Source organism: Artemia sp. Qi Xiang Cuo, chromosome 11 (genome assembly GCF_049724085.1).
Source record: "Artemia sp. Qi Xiang Cuo chromosome 11, ASM4972408v1, whole genome shotgun sequence".
Lineage (NCBI taxonomy): Eukaryota > Metazoa > Arthropoda > Branchiopoda > Anostraca > Artemiidae > Artemia > Artemia sp. Qi Xiang Cuo.
Genome location: NC_142804.1, coordinates 24,743,803 through 24,766,046, shown reverse-complemented (window position 1 = coordinate 24,766,046; position 22,244 = coordinate 24,743,803). Strand labels below are relative to the sequence as shown.

Below are 22,244 nucleotides of genomic sequence, written 5' to 3'. Positions count from 1 at the left end.
TGTTATTTTTTGGATATTTATTTGCTGCTTTGGGTTGTTATCCCTCCAGAGTGCAGAGCTTTTCCTTTCCCATTAAAATTTCCAATTAATAAAATGGTTGGAAAGCTCACATGTTCAGCATAATCTCATTTGAATTTTTTTTTCATAATTTGTTTCAGGACCTACACACAAACAAAGGATACCACCCCACTTCCCAATATTAAATATCCTCCTGTAAACATAAAAATAGTTGCCAAAGAATGTGTTTCTACCTAAAGTTTATAAACTAAGAAATAAAAACAAGAGACAATAAAGTAAGAAATTAAATACCTGATCTAGGCCTATTTTGTATATTGATAGCCTGTGTTTGATACGACCCATCAGGCTCTTGTATGCAGACTAAGTGCGAGTCTGCTTCTGAATTAAAGGACGCTCCAAGCGCCAGCACGTTTTCATTACTTTGATTAACAGCCTTAACAACTAGGACGTGATGATTTTTTGGTATAAGAATGATTGTCTGCTTATCCTCCACTTGAATGGTTAGACCAGTGATAATTGGTAATGTGTATGAGAAGTTTCTCAAGTCCTATAAGAATAACTAGCATTAGTTCACTTTGGAATTGGATATTTGAGCATTTGACAAAGGTATTCAAAATAGTTAAGGTTTATATTGCCTCTGCAAGCTTTTTGTAATTATATTTTTGTAGCCCTACGGTTTTTGTAGAGCTACAAATATTGGTATCTTACAAAGACTGTTGTGAGATAACAACTTTCCTGTCGTTCAATAGCTTAAACTCAGCTTTACCCTTCTACCAAATTACTTTTCAAAATTTGAGTTGCAGTTTTTTTTATATTAAAAATACATTAGAAAAATGTAACAGGAAACTTTGGATAAAAACTTAGTCATTAAGGAAACCCAGATATAATTTCAGATACCTTGAATATTGCACAACAAATTTGTCCTGATGGAAAATAAGACTTTCCCGATTCAACCTGAGATACACTACCCCATTAGTTGGCAAGGGCGACCCTATCTAGTTTCTGAATATCTCGCCATCCCCATTACATGTAGAAAAAAAGAAATAAAGAGTAATTTAGAATATTTTCTTTATTTGCTTGTTTAAATTTTGTTAAAACTGTGTAAAAATTCAAACTATATAGAATTGTATGTATTTTTGGAAATATTATTTAAATTTGTTTGTTAGAAATTATTTGGCTGACACAAGTAATTTACAAGTATTTTGCTTGATTGTTTGTTTCAATTTTGACAATAATCGTCAGGCCCCACCGCTTCTTACCTTTACTTACCTATGGTTATCTTTACGTTAGCAGTAACTATTTCATGGCCAAAAGCTCAAGCTTTGCTAACTTTTGGCATTTGTCAGTCCTTCATGCTATAAATACGTCCCATTTTAAATAATTCATATTCATACAATTTATAAAGCTAAATGTTTTCAAATTCAACCAAAATTCTCTTACTCTCTAATATCATTACCTCTATCTGACGGCTTACCCTTACTTCTGTATTTCGTTTTATCAACATCTCACTATCATTATATCACAGAATTACCATTTGAAGGAGGCCTAGATTAGGCCTCCTCCCCTTTTACGTTTGAAAATTAATCAATTATGCCAAACAAACGATCATTTCAAGAAAATAGAATAACATGCAGTTTTTGGAAATTTCATGAATTTTTCTAAAATATCTTTTTTCAAATCCTGTAAAGTTTTTCTGAAGTCTTGTACTCCCCTCTCAAAAAAACTCTTGTCTCTTGGTTCATCGCCAAAATTTAAATTGGTATCTCCAGAATATTGCCCTGTCTTTAATTCCATAAATCTTTCTTACATTCAAAAAGCATTATTCAGCTTTTAACCAAAGAATCTGTCAGACGAGAGGTATAAGAAAGAAACAAAAAAATGTAGCGTATAATTTTTGTCAGGACGGGATAAATTTATTAGCCCCCCCCCCCCCACCAATAAAAGAATCCCTGGAAGCTCCAATTCTGTTCCTCGAACCGTGAAACAGAATAGGGTTTACTTACCAATGTACGTATAAAATTCCTCGCTTTTTAGTGAAAGCAACCCCATCCTATAATGATATCTTTAGGCAAAAATAAAGAGAAAGGCATGCTACTCTACCAGTATCCAGAAACCAACTGACTCATCGGAATATCAGATTCCACTGTTAGAGGAAACCGTTACCCGTTTTCATCTTTTTACCTTAGTATCACATCAATTTTTAGATTAGCTATTGGCCAATAAGTATTACCAACACTGCCGATTATATGCAGTAGAATAATTAACAAAACCTCTACTTACAGCAAGAATATTTACAATAGTATTTCCGATCTCTCTATAAACAGGGCCACGATTTCTAGAACTATACAAAGGACAAGGGTAGTATCTATGCTCTGCTCCCAGTCGTAGCACAAGTCTCAGTGGGAAGACTTTAGCCCATGGCACTTCAGGTCTAAGAATTAACAGGCCAAACAAAAATGGACAAGAAGGCAAGCTTAGCTTCTTCACACATTGGAATGTGGGTTGAATATATAGAATACCACCAATTTCTGTTGAAGATAAAAATGGTCTATCGAAAGATACAAAGTCTGACTCTCGTAGAATTCGACCTATAAAAAAAAAAGAAAACAAAGTTGAGCTAACTAAAAAGGAAGAAAATACAAAGACTTTCAGCTGATTTTCTGCTGATTTTCAGCAGAAAATCAGTGGGGTTCGATTTGCAAAGGGTCTTTCTACTTGCATTTTTAAGACCAATTTAAGAGTCGAGGTTTTTTTTTAATTCTGTAGTAGTCTTTTTATTGGTATTTTTACTGTCAATTTACATGTCGGAGAATTAGTTCGAGCGGGGGAGGGGTCTAATCAAGTGGGTCTAATCAAGTGGGTCTAATCAAAATTCATTTTCCCATCTGGGTAAACCCTGAACAAGTGTACTCTAGTTGCATTGGTTTATTTTTGTAATATCAGGGGGAGGTGGAATAATTCCTCCTGGCTCAGACAGAGTTTACTTTTGTGCAGCTCCCCCATGATTTTCTGCCTATCTGTGAAGTAAAAAGAGCAAGTCTTGAGTATTAATAAAAATAATTAGATAGTTCTTCCTACACCGTTTGCGGTGTATAGATGTGTCATGTGAATTTATTTCATCAAAGGGTCTCCTTCTCAAATCGAACCCCAGGTTGCTAGGGAAGATTTGTCAAAATCCAGCCAACGAAACTGTTAAGAAAAAAAGATTATAAAAAAAATTTATAAAGATAAAATAAAGATAAAAAAATCAAATTATTATAGCCTTCAACAGAAACAACAAATCAGCATGTGGCGTTTGAAAAGTAATTTTGAGTAGTTATCGAGGTTTTCAGAATTCCAAACTTGACGCAGGAATCCAGATTTTAAAATCGTTGGAGCGAGGAACATTCTAAGTCAACAATCAACTTAAATCCTGTCCAACTCTCTAATTTGGGAGAGTTATTCAAAGTAAATGGCTTATCAACTTAAAATATTTCAAGTAACGGACATGCACGGAAACATGCATGCAATGACAGGGAAAAGGAAAGAATATTAGATATCACAGTATTTGAATATGATGCTTAGAAGAATATTGGACGAACAAATAAAGAATATATTACTTTAGTCTAGGTTTTTATCATCCTTTCTAATCTCATTGATAATCTCACCACAGTGTTTTTGTCTGTCTGTTTTGAGCATGGCCATTTATTGCACGATTCAACCGCTAAATATGAATGTTCCAGACAACACATTGTAGAGTAGAATTTTGTCGATATTAACCTCGTGAGGGTTAGGTAGATTTCCTATTAATGGCTAAGAATTGTAATCAGAACATTTGGCTAGTCTTTCTTCTTCCACATTTTTCCAAAAGCTTTCTTTTCAATATGGTAATTCACGTTTGTCACGGCAATTCATGTGTGCGACATTTTAAATCAACCACTCTTGATCACAAGTAAAAAAAAAGCCAAAACAAAATATAAATCGAATGGCGCTAACTGGTGCCTCCAGAATGTTTCTCAATTCCAAACAGATTGAAAGAGTAGCAAGCTTCAAATATCCAAGCTTCCCCATTGATATACATGGTGACTATGAAGCTGGTGTGAAACTTGAAAGTTTTCGCCATATTGAGTAATGACCTGTGGCGTAGACAGCAAATTTGTCTTCGCACCGATATCCGAGTGTGTAAAGCAATGGCTTGGTCAGTACTTTTGGACAGAAGTCAAACTTAGCTATAAGATGCAGAAGCACTAAGGGTCTTCAATCATGGTCACTTACGGAGAATTTTGGGTTCGCGCCTCACTGACAGGGTTTCGAACAAACAGATCAAAATTCAGAACGCTTTCAAAAGCATGACATAGCCGACATTATAAAGAAACACCGGATCCCCTAGATCATGTGTCAACGATCAGATACAAGTTTTATGATGAAATTGTTAAACTGCTTGCAACTGTCGTCTTAGAAAGGGACCCTGGTGATCAACAAAAACTTGGACAGCCACGATCAAGGGCCATCTAGAGTCCCTGGTTGGCGTTTGGTTACATGGAAGAATACAGAACTTGGAGTAGTAACTGATTTTTACCCTAATGACTGAAGGTAGTTCCAAAGGGCTAGGAAACTCTGTGAGCTACTGAGCGCCTGAGAGAGCTGACGGAGCTTGTAGCTACAAGTACAAGTATATAATAAATTGTGGTGATACTTTGTTGGTGTCATTTTCAAGAAATAGTTCTTTTTTCTAAAAAAAAGAACAAAAAACACACACCAGGATTATATGTTAAAAGTAGTGGGAGTAACTTGTAAACCTCAACGGATGTAAAAGCAAAACTAAGTATGATGCGGGTATGAAATATCACAAGTGGAAGAACAGATTTAAAATAAAACAGTGAACGATAGGCAATACTAGCAAATTAGATGAAAACATATAATACGCACGAACCTCCAGGAACACTGCCTTTCCATGACAGATATTATAGAACCGTTAATTAATTTGCCTTTATACCCATTACATGGCAATATAATAAATATCTAGACCGGTCAAACGATGATCAGGAATTATGAATGCCATTTCATATCTGCTGGGAATTCAAATAGACCTAAACGCCCAAAAGTATATTGGAAGCTTCTACTCTCGTTATTCTAAGAGATCATTTTCAGAATCAGGGAGTGAAATCACCAAAAACAGTGACTCACAAAATATGGCCTATGAATACACATACTTTTACTTACAAACATTTTTTGTCTAAAAATAGACTTGTCTTTTATTGTTTTTTTTCTAAGTTTGTAACAGATGATATAAAAAAATAAATAAAAGAAATTATCCATAATTACCCTTAACCGCATCTTCATATACATTGCTGATATGAGCGAAAATATCTCTGGGGAAAGTCTTTTCATCGGGTATTTCTTCAACTAGGATTAATAACTCATCTTGACATACAGTTTTAAGACCTTTTGTAGAAAAACTCCAACATGTTTTATTTACACAACAATCCACTGGAAAATAAAAGTGATTAAAAAAGCAAAAACAAACATAGTGGATCAAGATTATAAAGTGGGAACACGTTAAACCGACGGGTCCCTTTTCCTGTTGGCATAACATATTACACAAAACACCTTGAAAACAGAAAAGATCTATACCCCACATAGGTCTGTACAAAATACATTTCTTTGGGAGGGGGGGGGTGGTCGAAAAGTAAAAAAACATAGCACGTCATGCGGAACATACAAGAAATTACAGGACAAATCTTGAATTATAGGAAAAATGTCACGTTTTTTTCTTTGTTTTTCTTTACTTCATAAGAAAAAAAAACACGACAAACGACCTTAGATTTATGCTGAACAAAGGTGACGGTAACTTTCAAAAGCAAAGGTACATACACGTCCTACTCTTGGGGGATGGTGTTAGGAAGAAGTTTCTTTTCCATGAAGGGGGGCCCTTCAGACAAATATCAGGGGAACTACCCCTCCGCCACATGCTTAGAGACCTCAAAAGGGTATGGAATATGGAACTCCATGTGCTTACCCTACTCTAGCTTAGCAGGCAAGGCCATCAAAGCCTATATAGCTGATGGGAACTAATTACAGCATAACCTAAACAGTTAGTTTAGGGATAGTATCGTCATGTTAGGGATATTACACAGATATTACCGGCATCTTAGAAGTCGATATATTAATACTAAGCTTAGATGTTATACATATTTGTGACTATCAGAACGACATTGTAGGAAAGAGGATAGGGCTAATGATTAAGAAAGAAAAATAAATATTCTTGTAAAGTCAAAGATGACAAAGTAGGATTTTAACCTCAGTCTCTTCAAAGCTACCATATTTTCCAGAAGTTTGATTCAGAATAATAATTTTGAATAAATATGAGTTTTACGACCTTCAAATAAAAAAGTTATGTACCAGAAAGTTCGAGTCGTGAAACCGAAATTCCGCTCGGGGATTCCAATATCCCTACTTTTTTGACGAGAAAAAAGCTTTTTCCTAAAAGAAAAGTTTCGTTTTTAAATATGTTTGATGTCTAAAAAAATACTTAAATACTTACTTGTAAGAAACATACTTATACATACTTACTTGTAAGAAATTGTCAAAACCATTAAAATAAGCATAAATTTAACAATCGTTTTTTCTGGCATTCTCCTTCTGGAGAGCTGCTATTCTGAAATTTTTACCTAGCAATATACCATGTTTTTTTGGTTGTAACCTACAGAATAAAATAACCAGTTGAAGAAAGTAAAATACTTACGTAAATTTCGAACCCCTGCTTTTTCGATTTTACAACTGCTAGCTGTAAAAAAAAAACAACTAACAACATAATAACAAATCAACCTCTTGTTCTGAGGTGTTCCGTAGCTAAGAACCAAAAAAAGTTTTAAGTGTTGGGTCAAACGTGACCCAACATTTCAGTCACAATAGAAAGTAATTGTCAAGATTTGACAAAAAACATCAATGACAAAAAAGGGAACAAATAGAAAAAGAGAAAAGATGATAAATAATCTAGTACTAAATAGAACAAATTTGCTTTAGTTAAAGAATCCAAACAGGGAATGAATAATTTCCTTCATTGATGCCTCTACAAACAGGAACCTGAATGATAGCATGGCCTCGTATAACTGCCAACCACCAAGAAAATCATGAAATAAACTTAATAATATAATATAACACTCACATATTGATTTATTAAAATAATTTAAACTTAACAAAGGGACAAAAGTCAAACTTACGATGAACAATCTTGACACTAACAGTTAAGTTCTTGTTCAGCAGAAATGAAAGAGGAGGCTGCTCCTCATCCCTCAGGCTTTTTAAAAGTGAGGCAACATCACCAAGGTGTTCGAGTTTCATACCTGAAATCATTACTTACATATTAAAACCCAACCTTCAGACTTTTTATGGGAAGGAGAAAACACTGCACAGGTGACAATTTTTGACAAACTAATAAATTGCACCAAAGCAAAAACATATGTATTGTAAACAAAAGGTTAATCTGCATACAAGTGTACAGTTGTATTAAAGAGATCGGTGGTGTCAATTGAGGTGAGGGCTGTGTCCTCTAGACTGTTAAGCCCCCATCGAACCCACTAGGTTTTGAAAAATATTTTTTTTTGTATTTTCATTGAATAAATTGAATAAAACTGACAAATTTGCCCTCCCACATATTAAAAAAAAGAAGGAAATTCCGTATTTTTGTAGATAGTAGCTTCGATTTGTCAGACGTATTGACATCCATTGTAGAATTTGCATAAACATCGCATCCCTTTGTAGGATGTTCGATATTTTTTAGAATTATGCAAATGTTCTAATGCGCCGCCAAGGAAGTTTGTAACGACACAGAAGGAAAGTGTAACAAGTTTCTAATCAAAGAATTTTAAGACATGCCAACTTAACTTATTCAAGCTCTAAGCTTCAGCAGGATTTAACTTTATAAGAATTTAATTCCTTAAGGTGTTTTAAATATGGTTTTAGTGTAAGGTTATACGACGCGCGACAGGTCTTTAAATGAAGAATTATTACCACGGCTACTAATCGTATATCACCTGGTAGCAACTTTAGGAACTTTGGGCTGCGCACCGAATTGAACATGGACTGAAGGGGCAAGTACTACTTTCAACTTTTGATTTCCGCAAGAATCCCGATCATTCTTAAGAAAAAATGAGCCTCTGCGTAAATAAGCGTTAGAAGGGCAGTAGAAAATACAAACCTGAGCCTGAATCAGCTTCACTCGATTGCAAAATGGGAGGAAGCGAAACTCCATCCTTCGGTAGTAAGCACGGTGGCAAATCCCCGCGGTTGCTTTTAAAAACTGCACCTAAAATGTAAAAATAAAACATTCTGAGAATCTGTTGAGCAACGGAGTTTAAAACGTAGACATAAATTTCATACTGAGGATTGAAATATTGACTAGACTAAAGGATTTACGCGCAAATCCTGTTTAATGCTGCGTTCTGAAACAAAAATATAAAATTTTGTCAAGCGAATATAAACCAGCAACATCAAAATGTGAATTCTAGTCGGAACGTTTGACTGAAAGCAAAATTCTCTCAAGTTTTCCTAAAAACTTTATCTATCCAGAAACTTTCAGAGTTTAATTTTTGAAATGTATTTTAGAAACATACTTAAAATAAAATTCCCATGGCACACTTTGCCAGTGCAAGGTCAGTAAGTCTTTATTCCCTTAAAATAATTTTGTCCACTAGAAAAACGTTTTTTCCAATCTGATTTGGAACAAAAAAGAACTGACCATTCACCTACAAGAAGTAGGGATGTCAACTGAAGGGAGGTAACTATATTGAAAAGCACTTTTTTTCCAGTATCTTAATTCAAAAATTCGAAAAAATCCTCGCCCCCCCCCCAAGATTTTCATAAATAGTTTTTTTCGTCTTGATTTTATAAAATCGAACCCCCCCCCCTCCCCCATCTATATTCTCGTGAGTTGGTGACCGTTGCATGAACATATTTTTTCATCAAATGCTATTGAAGTCGAAGCTGAAGAAAAATTCAACTTGTGTTAAAGCCTAAGTCGATGCAATGTGAAATTGTGAATTATTGACTGTCAACTAACTTTTACTGATTAAAATACTCTCCCGGTTTCTGATTTAAGTATATAAATAGGCTACTAATGGTTCCACATAAAAATGTGGGCGTTTCAAAAAGGACATAAATATTTGGGCGTTTCATGTAGTGAAACATAATAAATTGATGAGTACTACATTCAACTTTTACAAAAAAAAACACACAAAAAAACACTAATAAACCTTATTAAGACGACTTAAACATTAACGATGATAATTATTCCTATTCATGAATTTCCTCACAGCTAGCTTGAATACTGTTAAGAAACCAGCTCAAATATCCCAGTGATTTCATAAAGTTTCGTAATAATGTTTAAGGTAAGTAACCGTCAATACCTAAATTGAAAGCGCAGTAGCAAATTAAAGAATTGTAGAGTAGAAGAAAAACAGTACCAAATCTTTCCTTTACGGTAAGAATGGCGACATTTATCAGTTACTTGATTCCCAACTGTTCGAACAAGAACTCTCAAGAGACAGCACCACTGCTTAAGATAAAGAATGGCTAAGAAATTAAACCTATTTGGCGCAACAGTGGTCCTCAAAAGGGTCTGAAGTCGCCACCTAACAGCATTAGCCACATTAAAGCTCCGCTTGCAAAGTCTTCAACTATGTTTAGTTTTCGAGTTATAAGCCATTTGATTTTTTAGTGTAGCAGTGCTGTACAAATACTTTCTATATCTAACAAAAATGGGTCATCTACTTATTTTTATATGAACAAAAGCTACAACCACAAAAGTAGCCGATTTTAATGTGAAATACAAGCTTCAAATTAGCAAAAAATATAATTTAGCAATTGCAAGGCCCATTTTCGAAAAAACAAACAACTTGAAAAAACAAAAAAACAAAAAAAAGTCAATTTTTTGAATGGGAAGCAGTGATTTGTCTCCTTTTTTTCTATTTCTGTTTGCTTTTTTTAGCTAGAAAGGAAAATATAAGAAAACCACTGGTTACTGGCCATCTATATAATCAAACATAGCATTATGCTATTTCACTTGATTTGCCCAAATTCAAGCGCAGGTTTGTTGTGATATCCATAAAACAATTAGTTTTAATTTTTTAGTGATTATATTTTCTGTTATTCAGTGTCAGATCACTATTATCATTTCCTAACAACAACAAAATAAACTAACCCTGAAACAAGCCTTGCGCTATGTTTAATTATTTCTCTTCTTACTTCCAACGTTGGAATATGTGCACAATTCGCTAAAGCTAAATATCCTTTTATGTGTATGCATAGGCCCATTCACAGCGACATAATGTGTGTAAACGAGTTCTACGAAGACGCACTTTGTTTACCTGAAGTTTTCTTTGATTTGGAGCTACGTTTAGAGGGTCTAACGGTAGTTGTATGTGGCTCATCAAGATTAGCCAAGTCACCACCAGGTCGAATTCCATCACTAAACATCACTTGTTTTTGTTCGCAACCGCTCTTAGAACTCGATCCTGCAATGAAAAAAACAACAACATTGAAATTGATCAAACACTAAACAGACTAGTCTATAGTTGACCCTAATCACTAAAGGATGATAAAGATGATAACCTGTAACTCTACACAGCTTACTAGTATATTTTATGTTTTTATTCATATTTTATTTTTATATATCATTATAGTTTTATTATATCTCATTATCTTTTTACATACTATATTTTGATATTTAATTAAATATAAATAGTATATTTTATACTATTTTTATGTTTTACATAATAAGAGTTTCGATGTAGAAATATCAATTCATAATAATCAATTCATGGCAAAATAATAAATTCATGGAAATAGTCGACATGTCTTCTATGAACATGGTCGTTTTGAAAATTGGAGCTCTAAGCAGCTAAAATAAAGGCATAGACAGGAATGTGCACCTTCCTGCGTGCCCCCCTAGATTTCTCTAGGTACCCTTTCACCTGGGTCTGGTAGCCATTAATATGGGTCTGCTTCACTTTAGCTGAGTTTACAGAATCATGCTAATGACCCCCGTCCTAAACCAAATAATTGGATACACTAGGATTCGAACCTTCGCCCTTCAGAATAAGGATTTCAAATTCAGCGCACCAACCATTTGGCTAGGACGACTCCGTCAAATTCACGTCCCAAGCTAATGAAGATGACAAATGACTCCTAACAACCAAATATAAAGGAAAATGCTATAATTTTATTTTATAACTCAAATCGATATAGTTGTTCATCCAATATATATCATTCTTTTCCACGTGTTTGAAAATATTTTCTATAACACTTCAAGGAAGTATACGTGGAAATGCTTACTACCGGTTATAGGTTATACGACTGGTTATAGGTTATACGAAGTTCCTGGAAATTACCAGAGAAAGAAACAGGTCTTTCTCTCACCACTGGCTCATAAGGTCCCAGTCAGTCCTCGTATCTATATCATGCATCATCTCTAAATTTCCAACCAGCATAAGCTCATATTTTTTTTATACAGGAAAGTTACCTATGTCGTCTTATCCTCTCTTCCCATGTGTGAAAAGTAGGAGGATAAAAAATGTCTGCATTTTACGGGTTAAACAGAGCATGGCCAAACCATCTAAGCCCCTCCCCCTCCCCCTTTGAAATTCTGGAGACAATTAAACTACTTTAAAGTTTTTTCACGTAACATCATCCAATACAAAGAGACCAGTATGCATAAATAATTCATCATAAAAAGTATTTCAAAAGACTCCTGTGTTTTTCAATCGATTTTGTTATAGTACGAATATAAATGAAATCTTTTATGTTATAACAAATACTTTTTTCTGCAATAAGAAATCTATCCCCCTAAAAAAGCTAGTCAACAATATGGTACAATCTTAACCGACTGGGAAAACAACCAAGTGGTTATTGACTTTAAAACAAGCATTTCAAATTTCAATTCCTTTTGTTTTGGTACGAATATGAATTACATCTTTCATGTTACAAAAGAAAACATTTTCTTGTAATTTTTGAACTGCAGAAGAATGTTTTCTTTTGTAAAGTTTTTCAATCACCACAATAACGGCTAGCCAACTCGAGTCACAAGCACCCGCCACGGGGGAAAACTGGCAATTTGACTTTAAAAGTAGGCTATTTCAGATTTACAGCTAAACCTGTAAAAAATACCAGGCACCAGAAACTCCGGATCCCTCATTTCTTTCTTTTTTCAACCTCACTTCAAAATATTCCATTATCAAAAAGCCGACGGCCCATCACATCGTAATCAAATCTCCTTATATTGTACTTGTCAAGCCTAGATACTAAACAAAAATGAATTTCATTGGTTGGCTTAGGTTCGCCCTATATTCTACTTTTGACCAATAAACTACGCCGGGTGAAACTATAGAAGATGATAAAAGTTGAAAAAAGTGCCTCAATAGCAGAATAATTTGGATAGAGCCGATAAAAATTTACCCATACTGAGGAAAACGGTATATTGAAGAAAAAGTGTTTAACATCTATAGGTGGACACCAGTCAAACCCATTGGGAGGTATCACGGGATCTTTCTGGAGGGGGGGATTCGAATAAAATGCCTTTTAGGCCCCAATATTCGCAGTTTTTGGAAGTAAGGTCCTTTAGAACAATCTTGGTGGAATCTCTTATCTCCCCTCACGTGCATGCGAGTCCATATCCTCTATGATAATTCTTTTAAAGCAATTTTTATGGGGTTTTGGAAATTTGCCAACTTAATAGGATTGGCAAAGGTAATAAAATTCCGGACCAACTTCCACACAAATACCATACCGGAGTGACTGTACACCTGTTTATCATGGATATGCGCATAACTTTAGCTTCATTGATACTAGACTCTGATGGGAGTCTAATTTCGCTCCAGCAGCTGGATGTCACACCCATCCCATTGATAAAATGTCTTCATGTAGGCAACTGCTTTGCTCGTTTCTGATCAGATCACAAAAATTCGCTTCTCTAGCCAAAAAAATTGAGTTTGGAATAAATACAAGCTTTCTTAGTGTGCACTGGCAAAAATATATTGTTGAAGCTCGTACATATGGATCAAAAACACATATTTAAAATAAAATTTGCTTTATATATATATATATAAAAAAAATTCTAGGAATACTACGGGGAATTTTACTTTCAATAGGTCATACTAGCTGGATTTCCATCACAACATCGATTGGTCATTTATTACTCAACAAGATTTGCCGTTCTCAGCCAAACTTAGATTTATGCTAATACAGAGGCCAGTTGCAACTGTCCTGATAACTAGAAAAAAATTCTAGATCATCCAAATATACTATGTAAAATTATATTTAATTCGGTTTTTATCAGCACAAATAACAAGTTTTGATTAAAAATAAAAATTGGTCGACTAGAATTGATCGAATAACGACAATACGTAAAATAAAAACTCTAAATAAAAACTGTACGCAAAAAATTTTTTTTTTCTCTCTCTATCACCGACTTTTTTTTACTGTCTTTCTTTTTTCTTACAATTCTTTCAATCTCAAACTAACAGTTCAGTTCTAATATTAATAATTGGTTACAATGACAAAATATTTTAAAGGAAAGAAATGTAAAATATCTTTCAAACCATATGGCTGCTAATAACAGCAATAACTATTTTAATCATGCAAGTCTGTTTAGATGCCTCCAAGACACACCAAAACCAATTACGGCAATAAACCTTTTTTCCCCAAATATTCTATGTATTGCACGCATACGAGAATAAACCTAATTTCAAAAAGAAAAGCAAGTAAAACAATGAAGAAACTTGCATCTTGAGAATTGGACATAGCTTATAACGAGCACAAATTTCAAACAGAGCATAAACTGAATCACTCAAGCTGTGCTTTGAGAGTCCAGTCTCTTGAGGCAAAATAAATGATAATAAATACATCTTTTACTTACCTTCTCTCTTTAAGACTCCAACTGGTACCATAACAACAGGGGGTCCGGAAGGCCCTGCCTCGGCAGCTTGCTGTAGTGGAGGCACAGTTGAACAATATTCAGAGGGGTTATTTGGATTTGGTCGTTCCCCAGAGGAGCTCGGTAATTGGGGAAAAGGCGTGGCATATTTTTTATATGCTTCAACTGTAAAAAACAAAACAAAATTACAATAGCTTTTAGGGCCACAGAAGAAATTATTAGTTTTGAATTTGCAACCTTATAAATAGAAAAAATGTATCTAAAACCCACTAAAACTTACTACTACTACTACTAACAACTCATCGCAGCACCAAGCCGCCTGAGGCCAACACAGCTACGCACGCTCCTCCTCCACCCCAATCTATTCAAAGCCTCCCTTTTTACACCCGCCCACGAAGTTCTCATTTCCTTTAAATCTTTCTTTATGACGTCCTCCCACCCCAGACGGGGACGACCTGCTTTCCGTTTAGCCCTAGAGGGTTGGCCGGAAAGAACAATCTTCGGCAATCTGTCATCCTTCATCCGCACAACATGCCCTAACTACCTCAACCTGTCTTTCAGTATAGACCTAGAAAGCGGTATTGAACCACATTTCTCGTATAGCCTATTGTTTGAAATACGGTCAGTCAGCCGGGTACCCAGAACAATCTTTAAGCAATTTCTCTGGAAAACATCTAGCAAATCTTCATCCGCCTTTCAGAGCGTCCATGCTTTAGAGCCATATTTGACCACTGTCATCACTGTAGCTTCTAATATTCTAATCTTGGTTTGCAGACTTATCTTCCTATTCTTCCAGACTTTTTTAACTGTGAAAAACCACCCTGAGCCTTGGCTATTCTATTTTTAACATCTTCACTGCTCCCACCAACTTTACTAATAATACTACCAAGGTAAGTGAAGCTGCCCACCTGATCGATCTTTTCATTACCAAACGCCACCTTTTCATCTTCACTTATTCCTAGCCTTAGTGCCTTAGTCTTCCTAACATTAATTTTCAAACCAATACTAGCACCCTGAACTCGCAAAACCTCTAAAACTTCATTCATTTTGCTCACACTTTCATCTAGGATGCTTAAATCATCAGCATAATCCAAGTCCAGGAGACTTTTTCCTCCCCATTTGATTCCGTGGTCTCCCATTGCCTTTCCTGTGCTCCTTTAAACAGAGCCCATCAAAATAATCCATACAAAGGGGGATAGAACACAACCCTACTTAACTCCTGATTTAATAGAAAACCAGCTGCTAAACTTATTTCCTACCTTAACCGCAGCCGTTTTATTGTCGTAGATTGCACTAATCACTTTAATTTATTTGTCTGGTATACCATACAAGGATAAAACCTTTACTAAAGCTCCTCTATCAACAGAATCGAACGCTTGCTCATAATCTATAAAACTGAGGACCGAAGGCGTTTGAAAACTTAGGTACTTCTCAATTATTAACCTAAGAGTGAAAATTTGGTCAACTCCTCTACCTTTTCTAAAACCGCACTGCTCTTCTCTTAAAACTTTGTCTACGGCATCTCTCAGTCTAAAAAGTATCATATTACTAAGGAATTTACTACCTACAGAGACCAGACTAATGCCTCGATAATTACCACACTCACTTTTATCACCTTTCTTATAAAGTGGCTTCATTAAGGTTTTTCTAAAATTGTTGGGTACTTCCCCTTTTTCAAAAATCATATTCATAATCTTCAGTAACTTATTTCTAACCTCAGAGCCACCATATTTAAGAAACTCATTTACTACCCTATCAGCACCTGGAGCCTTATTATTCTTTACTCCTTTTAGTACTGTTGCTATTTCCTCCTCACAAAACAAATCTTCCTTCACATCCAAGGTATCACAAACTTTTTCATTTTCCTCTATATTTTTTCCTGCAACTCTATCTCGGTTGAGCAAGTTCTCAAAATGTTCGGCCCATCTCGCTTTAGCTTTTTCCTCATCGCTAATTGCCACCCCATTCCTATCTTTAACTGGGACAAGTCCGGATTGACTACTCCCTCTCAATTTGTTAACATGCCAGTACAATATTTTACTATTATGCCGTCTGGCTGCATCTTCTAAATCCTCGGCAATTTTATCCATGGCCTCCACTTCACACCTCCTTAGTTCATATTTCAATGCTTTCTCCACTTTCTTTACATTTCTTTTGTTTTCATGCGATCTATCACTCAGATAATTCTTGTACGAGTCCTTTCTCCTTTCTATTAAACATAAAGCTTTTTCACTAATATTCTTAGCTGCACTTCTAGCTTTCTTCCCTAATACACCTTCAGCAACTTTACAAATTATTTTTCTAAAATTATTCCAACCATCTTCCACATTATCAAATCTTAAACTCTCAAGTTTAGTATTCAACTGTTCCTGGAAAGTTTCTCTCAAATTCTCATCCTGGAGTCTACCAACATCATAACTTCAAGGGAGGTAATTACCCTTCCGATATTTCAGCTTTAAATTAACGCTTGACACTACTAGATGGTGATCTTTACTTTTAACATCAATAACAGCACTCCTATATACCCTAGTATCTTGTATTGATCCTGCCAGTCTTCGGTTTACTACAACATAATCAATAAGGTTTTCTGTCTTACCATCACGTGAATACCATGTTAACTTATGAGCCATTTTATGACCAAACACCGTATTGGTTATAACTAGATTGTTATACCTACAAAATTGCAAAAGTCTGTATCCATTACTGTTTTCTTTTCCTACACCAAATTTACCTAAGCTGGGATACCATCTATCCTTATTTCTACCAACCTGGGCGTTAAAAGCTCCCAGTAATAACATCATATTTCTACCTGCGACCTTGTCTATTTGCTCCTGTAACTGTAAGTAAAATTCATCTGAGTCACTAGTATCTCCATCAGTCGGTTCTACAGGGGCGTATACTACTATAACTGATATCCTGAACTTTCTAGTCATAAAATGAGCAAATAGTATTCTATTATTAATACCTTTCCAGCCTAAACGAGACTTAGCAGCTTCCTTATTCATCATGAGCCCTGCTCACTGTCTATGTACCCCATCCTTCCTGCCTGAGTGAACAAATTCTATATCACCGAATTTCATGCTGTCTAGACCTGGGATGTGAGTTACTGTAACTCCTAATAAATCCAGCCCAAATCGTGTGAATCCTTCAGTCAAAGTATTAATACGATAGTCATTTTTTAACGTCGTAAAGTTACAAGCTTTAATCTTTATGTCCTCTAAATCAGTGAAATTTTTTCGCCTCAGGAAAAGTAATGACCCCGGATACCAGTTCAGGACGGGGATCACATATCTTCTCAATTCTACACCGAAGTGCTTAAGCCGGCTTAGAACCGGACAGCAAGAAGTCCCTGGGACCTCCATGAATGGAGGCTTTGTGCAATCCTGGGCCCATCTTGGTCACAACATGGTTTTCAGTACTTGGCGATGCTCTTTTATCAACAAGAGTCGAAATCCTGCACAGACAATCACAACGTCTAGTGATCTATATGTTTATTTCGCTTTTTATTAAATCAAGTATATCTTTGTTGTGATTAATATCAAATACTGTATATCCTTCCAGCCACCTACCGCCCTTTTCCCTCCTCCAGCCAAATGTATGACCCTTGGTCCAAAGAGCAATCACTAAAAGTTTAGAACCAATCAGAAACCCAAGACCAAACATGACCTCCTATTTCAACTATAAAAAATATCTGTAGCCAATTGGCAATTTGCATTATTTACAACCCTTGCCCTACAGACTGTGGGGTCACTTTATCCCTCGGGGCGTACTTATTGAGAGCCTTTCAATAATTCCAAACATAATGGCTATTTCAAAATCTTGATCAGATGTCATGGGGGATTATAGAGGAAATGGGATCGGGTAGCAAAAAGAACAAGGGAGGAGATAAAGTTGCCCTCCAATCAGTTTCAACTTCTAAAGAGAACACTAGAATTTTCCAATCGAACAAGTCCCCTCCCAACTTTCTGTAGCCACGCCTTACATTAGAGGTAACCTAGGAAAAAAAAATAATAATACATTGAAGGCACATGGTCCTTTACTAAGGTAATGCTATAGCTCTGCCTCTGATTGATAAGGTTGACTCGAGCGCATAGTATGCACGATTTGAAAAGGCAAATAAACAGATAGAGAAAATAAGGTTAAAACCACATCAGATAAACATGATAGACGAAAAACAATACCGAGATAAAAATAGAAAATTAAAATCTGTAAACAAGTTCTAGGACTGCACTGACTAGAGAAGATGTAGTTTTACATACATAAAAAAAATACTTTATAATATACACAAGATATAAATATATGTTTTTATCCTCGCGATTTTTCATTTCTTATCTATTGAAAGAGAAAAAAAGAAACGGTAAAGCCTACAACAAAATGCTATGAAAATATCACAAAGTCTGTCTGTTGGTCCAGGGTTGGGGGCTCTGTAGACATTTTTCGCTTTTCCTACGGAGATTGGTTTTCTACTGAAAACTTAATTGTTGATGGCATCAAGGTTAGAAACTTGGAGGTTTAGTGGGTCTTCTTCTCGGAAAACTTACTCCAAATCTTTCACCTTTTAATTCGAAATAATGATTGGGATAAAATCAACTAAAGTCGCCTCGTATTAATCGAAAATTTTATGAAAAGTGAAGAGTGTACTTTACCTTTACTTAGTGTACTAAAACAGGGTTGACACACTCTTTCTTCTCTATTTTCCAGGTACTCAATTTTCGTCTTCAAACTGCAGCAAACGGAACAAAACACCTAGAATTTTTAACATATAGTTATTAGAGATAATCGTTATTAATTTATTATTTTTTTTAACATATTTTTCCTTGTTTTAGCCTAGAGAACTTGAAAAAAATAGTAAGTGTCCTTATTTAATGAGAATGTAATTGTTCTATTGTTCTTTTGACCTCAGTTTTTTTCTGAAATTGTGATCTCAAATCACACTTACTTCAGCTCCAACACATGAGAAAAAAAAGAATTTAACAGCCGCAATTATTAGCCACGGCAAAACCTAGGAGAAAAGGACTCAAAAATATCTCAGAAAAGTAGAAAAATTCGAACTTACGTATCATTTATAGGCTGAAAAAATCCATTTCAGTAGTTTTTTAACATCCAGCAACTCCACCCCCTTCCAGAACATGACCTTAAATATGTACCAATCTTCAGTAAATTTTGAATTGATTTTCTTTATTATATTCCGCCTTTTTCGCAATTAAAGGTATTTTTACTCAACGAACAAGTGTATAATTGTTTTTATTATCTTTTTTTAAGATTAAAATTAGATCAACAGTAACCGTCTTTTAAAAAGGATGCATTTTTGGACAGCCCGCACTAAATTCACACTATATTCTTCCAATTCAGTGCCAGTAATTATTAATGTTATAACAGCCATTATTGCTACTAAGAAACATTGATAAAAAATTGCATAGCAATAATTGAGATATAGTTTCAGTGGCGGATTCAGTGTGCGAGGGGGCACCCCCACCCCCTAGCGTAGTCTAAAGTAGTGTAATTTACTTAATTAATTCAAGTTTGTGTTAATTAAACTTGCTCCTAACGCAAGTTTATCGGATCGACCTATTTTGCACCCCCCCCCTAATTTTTTTTTATCGGATCAAACTATTTTGCCCTCCCCCTCCAATAAAAAATCCCGGATCAGCCCCTCTGTAGTTTACTAAACAATTTAACGTGGGAGAAGATACAATTTATGCAATAAACCCTCCATTTAGGTCATTCTACACAAACTAAAGTTACTGGTCAAAAGAGCCTACCAACAAAACACCTAATTTTACCTTATTCTCAAGTTTTCTATTCATTGAAAAGTATGTGCTTTAAAAATGCTATAGAAAAAATCAATGAGATACTCCAAGAACAAAATAAATTCTTAAGAATTATTAGTACACCCCTAGGACCTCGTTCAAAATTATCATAAGGCATAATATGTATAATGGGTGCAAACAGTCAGGGTTTTAGGCGGGGTAGCGTTTTAATTAGTTTAGCAGAAAATTAGAGCAGGAGGAAGAAACACATATTCCAGCATCAAACGACGGTTACCATGAATAAAGATCAGCAGCATGAATAAATAAATATATATTTTTTTTAAATATAAATAAAGAGAGAGAAAGAGAGGGAAAGAGGTATAGAAAGAGAGAAGGGGATAGAGAAAGAGAGAGAGATAAACAGAGAGGTCAGATAATTTGACAAAAAACAAGGGAAGAAAGAAAAGAAACACTGAGCTCATGCTTGGAAAACAAACAAAGAACTGAGATACAGAATTTGATATGAAAATAATTAAAACAAAAATTAGAAAACAATATACTTTTCCACATGCTCTGCAGTGATGCCTTCGTTTAAGCAAAGTAAACTTGATATCGCAATGCATACAATTGAGTGCATCCTCGTCTGGAATCCAGAATGGCCTTATTATGCCCATTGAACGTTCCTCCTCTGTTAAGCTGGTATAAGGTTCTAGACGAGATTCAATATCTCTGATATTTTCACAAGTAGCAAGCTCCCCTTCAACTACCTCTCGTGGCAGCTGTGGGTGTGGAGTTCTACCAGGACTTCCTGAAATCAAAATAACATCAATCATATGCAAGTCTACATGTTCACATGATGCTACTCAGAGCAGTTGAGGGGGCATGTTAAGCATAATCATCCTATCCTAACTGGCTTAGTTGTAATTGGCTTAATGATAATTATTTAAAAAAAAACTTTTTCCACAAAATAAGTTTCTCAGAAAAAATAAAGAACTCCATTAAACCAAATATGAACAAGATTAGAATCGAACAATCTACCAAGCATACAACTACCACAAATACGTATCAATAAATAAATGACACCCAAAACGAACAGAAATTAAAATAACAGAGTCAAACTCAAAATGAGCAGAAATTAATATGAGTAGGGTTCAAATATTCCTATGCTTTCAAAAAGCCAGAATATAATTTGAACTTTACTGAAAAAATTCAAATGAATGTGCATTGTCAGTGTAATATACATATGCTGATATTTACTCCTCAAAATCTTAATTAATTTTTGATTTCTTAAAGTTATAAAAGTGAAAACACTTAAAAGTTTTTGTTTCAGTAAATTAAAAATTAGGCTTTTAGAAAACATAGGGGTTTTGAACCCTATTCATATTGATTTCTGCTCGTTTTGAGTTTGACTCTGTTATTTATTTTAATTTCTGTTCGTTTTGGGTTTCATTTATTTATTTATACTTATTTGTGGTAGTTGTTTGAAAAACTTATTTTGTGGAAAAAGTTTTTTAATTAATTTCTGTTCGTTTATATTGACTGAGTCTTTTTCTGGGAAAAAAAAAAAATAGTTTGAATCTTTCCGGTTTTCCTTTAAGAATTTATAGTTTGGCCTGCTATTTAAACTTTTTCAATAATTTTTAACAATATAAGCTCTTCAGGGTTCGGACAGGTCGGTTTGTTTCAAATTATAGGCTCTGTCCTATTTTTATAGGATTTCCCGGGCCCAAATATAGGCCCAATATAGGATTCGGAAGTCCTCGGGATCAGATCTGTGGTAGATGGCGTGGGATGCCTGGTCACATAAATTCGTCATTCCCCGAGTTTTTGCATTTATTTATTGTTGTTTAGTTTTTTTTATTTCAAATACAAACTGTACAAATAGTAAAAAACAGTAAAAAATCAGATACACATACTGTGCCAACGATTGACTGATACAGGTAAAATATTTGGAATCACTCTTGCTGCTTCTTGGGCATCAATTTGGATACGAGGTCTGCTTTCTCTTTGCAAGAGACTGCTCCATTCTCGCAGATTCCACCATCTGCTCACTTTCACTTGTTCTGAACTTCACAGCTCCTTCGAGCAAAGAAACAGCTAGGGCAATGTGCAATGTCTATGGAACTCTTGGACTCGGCAGCCTTCTTCATTCTGTCGGTCGCTTCCTGAAGTAGAGAATCTACTACTGTTCTCTTTTCTTTTTCTGATGCTCTTAAGTTTTTTCCTTTTGTTTTCCAGGTCTTCTATTTCTTTCTTTTTGTCGTGGAACTCCTGCAACTTCCGCTTCCTGTCCTCTTCGAAAGCTGTTTTCTCCTTCTCGGATAGCTCTTCTTTTTTCCTTTCATCCAGATATTGTTGATACTGAGACCGTGCGGAACGTGCAAGATTCAACAGCTCTTTTGTAATAACAAACCGTTATGGTTTCCCTCCATAAAGCCTCAACGTGTCATATACCATGAGTCTCGAATCCAGAACCCGTTCAGACATCAAGGCCTGGTCTTCACCGAGAATCCTACCAGAACGCGAGAAGCCACGCTCAACATCTACGCTGCCATGCGACAACGTCA

General features: G+C 35.2%; 1 protein-coding gene across 1 annotated transcript in view; it reads right to left on the bottom strand.

Annotated features, from left to right (window-relative positions):
- The window catches only part of Sara (Smad anchor for receptor activation), a 71,436-nt gene that overhangs the window by 17,374 nt on the left and 31,818 nt on the right, over window positions 1-22,244 (bottom strand). Inside the window, exons 3-11 of the mRNA XM_089096605.1 lie at window positions 20,238-20,485; window positions 18,574-18,673; window positions 13,910-14,092; window positions 10,365-10,511; window positions 8,198-8,305; window positions 7,221-7,343; window positions 5,323-5,487; window positions 2,299-2,606; window positions 310-565 (exon numbers count right to left, since the gene is read on the bottom strand). Of these exons, the coding sequence (XP_088952731.1) occupies window positions 310-565; window positions 2,299-2,606; window positions 5,323-5,487; window positions 7,221-7,343; window positions 8,198-8,305; window positions 10,365-10,511; window positions 13,910-14,092; window positions 18,574-18,673; window positions 20,238-20,485 (1,638 nt within the window). The remainder of the gene's footprint in view (window positions 1-309; window positions 566-2,298; window positions 2,607-5,322; window positions 5,488-7,220; window positions 7,344-8,197; window positions 8,306-10,364; window positions 10,512-13,909; window positions 14,093-18,573; window positions 18,674-20,237; window positions 20,486-22,244) is intronic.